General features: G+C 31.3%; 2 protein-coding genes and 1 pseudogene across 2 annotated transcripts; 2 read left to right on the top strand and 1 right to left on the bottom strand.

Annotated features, from left to right (window-relative positions):
• LOC112735672 (GDSL esterase/lipase At5g45670-like) overlaps window positions 1–810 on the top strand; it is an 11,924-nt pseudogene extending 11,114 nt beyond the window's left edge.
• A 540-nt stretch (window positions 811–1,350) lies between these two features.
• Window positions 1,351–3,586, top strand: LOC112735671 (GDSL esterase/lipase At1g29660-like). Its single transcript, XM_029291307.2, has 4 exons — window positions 1,351–1,825; window positions 2,572–2,696; window positions 2,782–3,286; window positions 3,375–3,586. Exons 1-4 carry the CDS (start codon window positions 1,435–1,437, stop codon window positions 3,584–3,586), a joined length of 1,233 nt encoding a protein of 410 aa, XP_029147140.2. The 5' UTR covers window positions 1,351–1,434.
• Window positions 3,587–3,747: 161 nt separating this feature from the next.
• LOC112735006 (floral homeotic protein AGAMOUS) lies at window positions 3,748–8,549 on the bottom strand. The gene is made up of 8 exons (XM_025784558.3): window positions 8,376–8,549; window positions 8,025–8,299; window positions 5,644–5,725; window positions 5,513–5,574; window positions 5,341–5,440; window positions 5,191–5,232; window positions 5,055–5,096; window positions 3,748–4,660 (listed from the first exon to the last, which is right to left on the bottom strand). Exons 2-8 carry the CDS (start codon window positions 8,276–8,278, stop codon window positions 4,439–4,441), a joined length of 804 nt encoding a protein of 267 aa, XP_025640343.1. The 5' UTR covers window positions 8,279–8,299; window positions 8,376–8,549; the 3' UTR covers window positions 3,748–4,438.

The raw sequence follows: 8,549 nt of genomic DNA, 5'->3' as shown, positions 1-8,549 counted from the left end.
TAAATATGCTGGATGGGATTCAGCCTGAAATTACTATGACAGCAAGTGCATATACTCAATGGCTTGGAGCATGATTACCTTAACAACTATTCATGCCTCAGTTCTATTCTACACAGCATACTCACAAAGAGTATGCTGATGTTCTTCTTCAATTAACAAACAACTTCAAGTTAGTCTCTCTTTATATCATTTTTCATTAAAGTATAAACATAATTAACCACAATAATTAATATGATGATTTAATTCATTTATTCAGAGTCTGTATAACTATGGAGCAAGGAAAATGGTCTGTTTGGGTGGTCAAATAGGGTGCAGCCCAAATGAGTTGCCCAAAACAGCCCAGATGGTGTTACATGTATTGAAAGAATCAATGATGCAACCAAATATTCAACAACAAATTGAAATCTCTTGTTGATCAACTCAACACCCAACTCCCTGATGCAAGATTCATCTACATAAACTCCTATGGTATCTTCCAAGATATTATAAGCAACCCTTCAGCCTATGGTAAATTCTTATTCCAAATTAACATGCTATATATTATATGGTTCATGGTATATGAATGAATTTGTTTGAATGATCCAGGGTTCAGTGTTACAAATGCTGGATGTTGTGGTGTGGGAAGGAACAATGGTCAAATAACATGTTTGCCAATGCAAACACCATGTGAGAACAGAGGGAGCATCTGTTTTGGGATGCATTTCATCCAACTGAGGCTGGGAATGCCGTTGTTGCTCAAAGAGCTATATGCTCAATTCATCTGATGCTTACCCTACTATATCAAGGCTTAGCTCTGATCTATCTATCTGATCTCAGCTATAAATGCATATATATAAATGTATGTCCACAATTAATGTTCTAGAAATATGTTATTTCTTTCTTTCTTTGCAAGCATAAGAATATGGAAATTTCCTTCTAGTTTGTTAGTACATATATAGTACTAATATGCTGTAACTTCTCATAAGTTTTGGAAGATTGCATATTGCATAGTGAATACTATTACTAAGTTTTGATTATTGATTATTGATGCCCATTATAAAATTTACTCCAATTATTGATGTCTCTTGTGGAATTGACACACAATTATAATGGGTAAAAAAATGTTTCCAATAAGCATTATCAACATGGCAATAGGTGGCCCAATAAGATAGCTACACCTAAGACCAAGCCTATACTTTTTTCTTTTTCTTTTTCTTGGTCAACAGAATTGAAGTTGATTGAATATATAAGAATGAAGTTGGGTAATTCCTAATTCTTATTTTAATGTAAATATAGTTATGAGTAATGGTAGCCTAGTTATAGGAGGTTGTTACGGTTGACTTGTGTTTGGTTTTATTGGATTACCGATAATAACTGCCACAGAGTTAGTTAACCTTTGTTTCAATGTGTAGGTGGTTAATTACATGCACTAGAGTATACTAGTGTGTCCATGAAATGTCCCAAATCAAATACACCACAAAAATGTATCAACATTTCCAAAAAACTAGGTCATACCTCGTGATGCTTCTTTTTCTCTCTTGCCTCTTTTTCTCTCTGTATATATTTTGTGTTGCTCAAATAGTAAAAATTTTTTCACACAAATCAGAAAACATGGGTTGTGAGAGTAAATTATGGTTGGTATTTTTGTTGATGAGTGGTGTAACAATTGTTGTTGGGGAGCCCCAGGTGCCTTGTCTCTTCATATTTGGGGACTCTCTAAGTGACAGTGGAAACAACAACAAGTTATCCACCGATTGCAAAGCTAATTACTTCCCTTATGGCATTGATTTCCCTGATGGCCCAACTGGAAGATACACTAATGGCCTCACTATTGCTGACTTTATCAGTAATACTACTACTTAATTTATCCACAAATTAATACATTCAAATTCATTATTATTATTATTATTATTATTATTATTATTATTATTATTATTATTATCATGTCACATGTTCTTATCTTATGGCTAAATTCTTATAAAAGTTACGACTTTTATCATTTTAATTCTTATGATTCAAAATTTACGGTATTAGTTCTCAAGATTCAGTTCTAAAAATCATACTAGTCCTTAGATTCTTTTCGGTATTGAGTTAATGAGTGAAATGTTAAGTTGTTTCTGACTTGTCATGCTAGTTAGATACCGAATAAAATAATATTATTTTTTTGTGCTTAAACAAAATAAAAATGAGATCATTTTAGAAAATAAAAAAAATAAAATGCTTTATACATCATATAAATTCTTTTTTTTCCTCATTTTTACTTTGTTTAAACGCCAAAACGAAATAACATTATTTAGTCTTGTGTCTAACATAGCATATCAAAATCAATTTAATATTTTAATCGCTCATTCAATGTTAAAAAGAGTAAAAAAAATCAATATATATAGTATCCAAAATTTAATTTTGAGAATCAGTATAATAATAATAAATTTTAGATTGAAACATTAAAATAATAAAAAAATCATAAATACGAGAGACCACTCTAAAAATTTAGCGCGTCTTCGTTCAATAATTATTATGTATGCATGTGATGTATATATTAACAAAATTGAAATGAGTAACTAGGTAGCTGAATATGATTGATTATTGCAGCACAACTATTGGGATTTGACCATCTTATCCCTCCCTATGCTAATTATGGTGGTTACGATATCAAGGAGGGTGTCAATTATGCATCCGGCTCTGCGGGAATTCGCTATGACACCGGAAAACATTTGGTATATTATATATCAACAAACTTATATCAATGAATTAGTAGTGTGTTATATAAGCATGATTTGTGATGATTAATTATTAACTCAGGGTGATAATGTGGAGTTGGAGAAGCAGCTACAAAATCACAAGGTAATAATATCAGAAATCACTAAGCAAGTTGGAGGAAGAGTTGAGAATGTGGAAGAAAGACTAAAAAAATGCTTATATTATGTGAACGTAGGAAGCAACGATTTCATAAACAATTATTTCCTGCCCCAACATTACCGTTCTAGTGAAAAGTATTCCCCTGAAGAATTCGCTGCGGAACTTGTGAAACAATATTCGCAGCATTTAAAGGCATTGCACCAACTTGGAGCAAGCAAGTTTGTTTTGGTTGGATTGCACCTTCTAGGCTGCATTCCACATGAAATTATTACTCATGGCAAAAACCACTCCCTATGTGCCACTGAAGTGAATAACGCATCACGTATGTTTAATAACAAGCTTGAAGCATTGTCTCAGCAACTCAACAAACAATTCTCTCATTCCAATTTCATCTATGTCAACACTCCTCTTATGGCATCTCATATCCCTCAATTAAACCACCCCCGGGGTAATCAAATCGTCACGTATTATATTAAGCAGTTTTATTAATTAATTAATTAATTAATTAATTATATATTTGATTTGGATTATTTCAGGTCATGGAGGTATTTTTAGATGCTGCGAGGTAGGATCCAATGGACAGTGTAAAGAGGAGCATGAACCGTGTTGGGACAGGAGCCTTCATGCATTCTTTGATGACTTTCATCCAACCGAAATTGTCAACCGTTTCTTTGCACGTTATTCTTATCACTCTCCTTCTAAATCCTACACCCTCCCAATGGATATTAGTCAACTTGTTCGATTGTAATTTGTTTGTGTATAATTAGAATTAATTAGATTAATTAATATTATTTAATATATCTAAATATTTATTATAAAATATTATCTTTCTTTTACTTTTTTTTTTCCGACTGTTCTCTCTTATCCTTTCTTATCCTTTCGTGTATTCTACGTGCATATGATGTAGTCTTAGTACAAATTAAAGATATATACTTATAGGTGATGATCATACATTAAATTAAATGTCATATGGGGTTTTTCATTTTAAATAATTAATTATTTCCAAGCATATAAAAATTACGAGTCTGATACCTTAAACTGCATTTCGCACGAGAGAGTTGCAAAATCAACATGTTTAATTCATGCAACTTTATATAAGCATTTACTTGAAAAAATTGACTTCATTTTTTATGCACTTGTTCCACTCATTTAACACGAGGATGGTTGAAAATGTCTTTATTTTTATTTTAAGCTAAAACTCTATGCATGGAGAACATGTGGAATTCAACTCATGTAAGACATGAGAAATGAGCAGAACAAATGTGAAAAAAATTAATTCAATTTTCTGTTTTTTTTTTTTTTTTTTGCAAAATGTGAAAAACATGTTGATTTCACAATTGGTTGGTGTGAAACGCAATTTATTTTTTCAAAGCAATATCCTATTGCAAAATGATATAATATAAGTTGCATATATATACTTGCAACTTCTTTCTACAACTTTTGAATATGTTTGGAAATAATTTTTTATTTATTTAAATAAAAAACCTTCATATGCTAAGACCAAGATCACAGACTAAATCGGATAATTCCGAAAAAAAAAAAAACACACGACATAGAAGAAAGAAATAAATTATTGGTAGGTATGTAGATAGATAGAGGCTTAGACTAATTGAAGGGACATGTGATCTTGCCTAGCAGCAGTAGCAGCATAATGGTTTTCATTGTTATTGGGTTGTAATGCAGTGACTTGGAAGTAGCCACGAGACTCAAATTGATGCTGCTCATTGTGATGAGATTCATTATTGTTATAGTTTGTTCCTCCTCCACTCAACACATTATTGTTGTTGTTATTGCTATGTTGGTTCCTCTCACTTTCTGCTATCTACATACACAAAATAATTAAGACCCATGAATGTTAATCATATTATATTAGGAAAAATTATATTTTTTTTATAAAATTTGTCAAAAATTTTAAAATTTTTATTTGCATCGAATATACTACTGACAATTAAATTTTAAAAAAATTTAGGACTAATTCAGTAATGCATGACCATTATTTCTGATTTATTTGTGTTGATGATTGTTCTTGTAAAATTATTACTAAATTAATTCTAAATTTTTTGAAAAATTAGCTGTTTTAAATATATTTGATGTAAATTAAAAAATTTTAAGACAAAATTAAAATAAAATAAAACTTAAGAGTACAAAGTTAAAGAACAAAAACTTGTTCTTTACCATGATATTACATACGTTATGTGAAATATGCAGATGCATACCTTAGCTCTAAGAAACTGGTTGTTGTTATGCAAGTCTACCTCCTGTAAATTAAAGTAGTTTAGTACATTTAACATTTGAAAGCCATATAATCTAAAGAAATAATAATAATAATCAATGTTACAAATAAACATTTACCCTCTTCTGCATGTAATCTATCTCTGCAAACAGCAGCTCGTTCTGATGTGGAACAAACATGAAGTAATTAATTACTTTGAAAGCAATAATATATATATACTCTTAGCTTCTAAAATAATAATAGAAAGATATATGTATATATATAAATACCTTCTTGGAACGAATTTTGCTAATCCCTTTTTCCAATTTGGTCTCAAGGTTTTTGAGATCCTTGATAGCCATATTGCTCAAAGCCTCACCTAAGATTTGCCTGCATAATGCAATAATTGTTCAATTTTTCTGTGATTCAATTATTTAGTAATAATTGATTCATTGAACTTGCCTGTTGTGGTTCTGAAGGTTACTGATTTGCACACGCAGTTTTGCAGATTCTTGCTGGTAATGCTGAAACAATATATATATTTAGTGAAGTATGATGCTGATGAGATTAATAATGAATTAATAAGTAATAACCTGAGCATTAATCTCAGAAGTGGATCCACCATTAGAAGAATCTGAACTGGCTTTCTTGTACCTCTCAATAGATGCTTTGACACTGTTAAAACGTTGAAGAATTGAAGGTCAAATCATCCAACTCAATGAGTTAACTCAACCTTAAACGCAACTATTCAAATACCTCAACGTCAAAGTCTGATTGGATTTGATCAAAAATAAAATGTTAAAATAGTACCCTACTCTTACAAATACCTTAATTTCCTCGACCCACTCATTGGCTGCACCTGCCACCGTGGCACACCTTCCCACAATATCATTGCTTCAACCATTTCTAGACCTATGTTTTCTCTCTCCCACTTCCACCAAAACCATTACACACCGGATTTTTCGTTTCATTAATTACTCTGCAACTCCATTAATCTTAACTAGTCATTTTATCATTTATAAAATGTGATAAATTAAGAATTTACATGTTTAAAAAATGTCATTTTATTATAATAAAATAACGGTTTATTATGTAAGTGTGCTCTTTTATGGGTTTTCAGTTTTCAATCAAGTATACGATTCAAAATTGATTTTTTTTAAAAAAAAATAAAAACTTCAACCATCTTGTTGTACTAATTTGGATCTTTGCTTGTTCCTTCTTTTGACTTTTTTCCTAAAAAAAAAGGAAAAACCCCACATGATTTAACTTTGTTCGGAAAAATGTTTTCTAACAACAAATTGTTTTGTGCAATAATAGATCAACACTTACTTTAGCATTCTAAGTTTCAAGATCATTTCCATATTAATAAAACAATGGTTTATTATGCAAGTGTGCTCTTGAGAATTTCAAGTGCAAAATTTAAAAAAAAAAGTTCAGAACTTTCAATACATCTTTTGTGGTAAATATTTAAACTTTCAATCAAGTAAAAGGGTTCAAAATTTTTTTTTTAAGAAAAAAAAACTTTATCCATCGTCTTGTACTAATTTGGATGTTTGCTTGTTCCTTCTTTGAATTTTTTTTAAAGAAACAACCCCACATGACAAAATAAACTTTGTTTGGAAAAATGTTTTCTAACAACAAAATATGTTGTGCAATAATGGATCAACACTTACTTTACCATTCTAAATTTCAACATGATTTCCATATTAATATTCAAATTCTTTTTTTTTTCCCTTAACTTATATTGAATTATTGTAATACTTTACTTGATAATCATTTTTAAATGGAACTCAGAAGTGTCCCATTGGATCCATCACTCACATTATCGTACCTTGTCTCTTCCACACTCATCCGTTCACTCACTCACTCACTTCACCCTCTTTCCCTTTAATCATATCAAAGAAAACCATTAATTTTCATTGATGTATATTTCTGCAAGTTCCTGAGCAAATAAATTGCAAAACCTCAGTCACAGTGATGAAATGAAATGTTCAGGAATCAGGCCTCTCGTTCTCTCATTGGCTCATGAATCATATCAATCTCTTTCAGTCTTTTCATCTTTTCAATCTTTGCAATATATATATAAAAAAAATATTTCCAAGGGGAATGGGAAATTAAGGAAGAAACTAAAATAATTTCACACATAACTAGAGGATGTTAGAAGTTAGAAGCATAGTTACTTTTTAGGGTTCAGATGCAAGATTTAAATAGAGATCCAAGTATGGGAATCATGACATAAACACACTTGTCAGAACTGAAAAATCATGTGTGACGTGACCAAAGATTCTTTGAACCAAAGACAACAAATTAAAGTCATTCGTAACTCTCTCCAACTAGATCACTTTAATTTGTTGAAGCCCTAACCACAATTAACCAACTTGAAACTTGGTCTTTCCTTAAACGGCGTTTAAATAAACGAAAAAACTTCAACTTTTGACACCCTTCTTGGCCATTTTCAAGTCGGAAGAAAAAAGACATCTTTTTTTATCCCTTGATTGGTAGTGGATACCCAAGTTGTGTATTATTTCCTAATAAAACCCTAATTTCTAGGGTTACTCTTCACCTTCCCACGTGGAGTATGCGGCAAGGTGAGATTTTTGAGATGGAAAATAACTGTTTCAAGTTTGGAATGGAAAATCTTTATCTAGTCTCAGTATTTCTGTGCAGATTTTGTTGTGATGGGTTAAAAAAGAGAAATTTTCTCAATAATCTGAGACAACTAAGTTTTAGGCTTTTTACAAACCCTAAAGAACCTTTCCTTTCTCTTTTCTTGTCTATTTATAGCTCGATTTAACTTATTAAGAATAATTTCTTGTAGCCCAACCTTACTTTAGTGTCAAAGGGTTTGAGGGATTAGACTAAAGGAAGCCATATTATAGATGATTAAGAGAGAGAGAAGGAAAAAAAATGGAACTTTAAGCTGAGAAGAATGAAAAAGGAGTTAGGGATTTGGGTGATTGACAGATCTAGGTACCTGTTATTAGCATATTCATAGAGGCGACCACGGCTTGAGAAGACAATAAGAGCAACCTCAGCATCACAAAGAACAGATAACTCATATGCCTTCTTGAGCAAGCCATTCCTTCTCTTGCAGAATGTTACTTGCCTGTTTGTTGTGTTCTCTATCCTCTTTATCTCTATCTTCCCTCTTCCCATGTTGTTGTTCTTTTTCTGTTGAGAACAACTGTCTGACATCGATTCCTGATGATGATGGTTTGGGAAATCCATCCTTTCTTAGCTTGCAACAACCTGAAACAACATCATCAATCATCACTCTCAACAAATATCAAAATACAGGCTAGGATCGGAGAGGTTTAATTTCAACCTCTTATACTTAGTGCCTCAATATATATATAATTTAGCTAGCTTCTTCTTTTGCACTTTGCAGAAGACGACTTTGTTTTATCAGAAAAATGAAAGCCTATAACCAAAGATGGGGTATTTATAAAAGTGAAAAAACAGGTCTTTCATCCAACAAGGTGGTTTTTTGCATCTGAAA

The sequence above is a fragment of the Arachis hypogaea genome, chromosome 20 (assembly GCF_003086295.3).
Source record: "Arachis hypogaea cultivar Tifrunner chromosome 20, arahy.Tifrunner.gnm2.J5K5, whole genome shotgun sequence".
NCBI classification, from domain to species: domain Eukaryota; kingdom Viridiplantae; phylum Streptophyta; class Magnoliopsida; order Fabales; family Fabaceae; genus Arachis; species Arachis hypogaea.
The sequence above is the reverse complement of the archived record's forward strand: the minus strand, read 5'-3'. Positions and strand labels throughout refer to the sequence as shown.

Coding starts and splice junctions, on each gene's coding strand:
- LOC112735671 (XM_029291307.2), top strand. CDS start 1,435: ATGTCCCAAATCAAATACACCACAAAAATGTATCAACATTTCCAAAAA. Junction 1,826..2,571: donor CACTATTGCTGACTTTATCA/GTAATACTACTA, acceptor TGATTATTGCAG/CACAACTATTGGGATTTGAC. Junction 3,287..3,374: donor TCAATTAAACCACCCCCGGG/GTAATCAAATCG, acceptor GGATTATTTCAG/GTCATGGAGGTATTTTTAGA.
- LOC112735006 (XM_025784558.3), bottom strand. CDS start 8,278: ATGGATTTCCCAAACCATCATCATCAGGAATCGATGTCAGACAGTTGT. Junction 5,441..5,512: donor AACCTTCAGAACCACAACAG/GCAAGTTCAATG, acceptor TGCATTATGCAG/GCAAATCTTAGGTGAGGCTT. Junction 5,097..5,190: donor TAGATTACATGCAGAAGAGG/GTAAATGTTTAT, acceptor TTTAATTTACAG/GAGGTAGACTTGCATAACAA.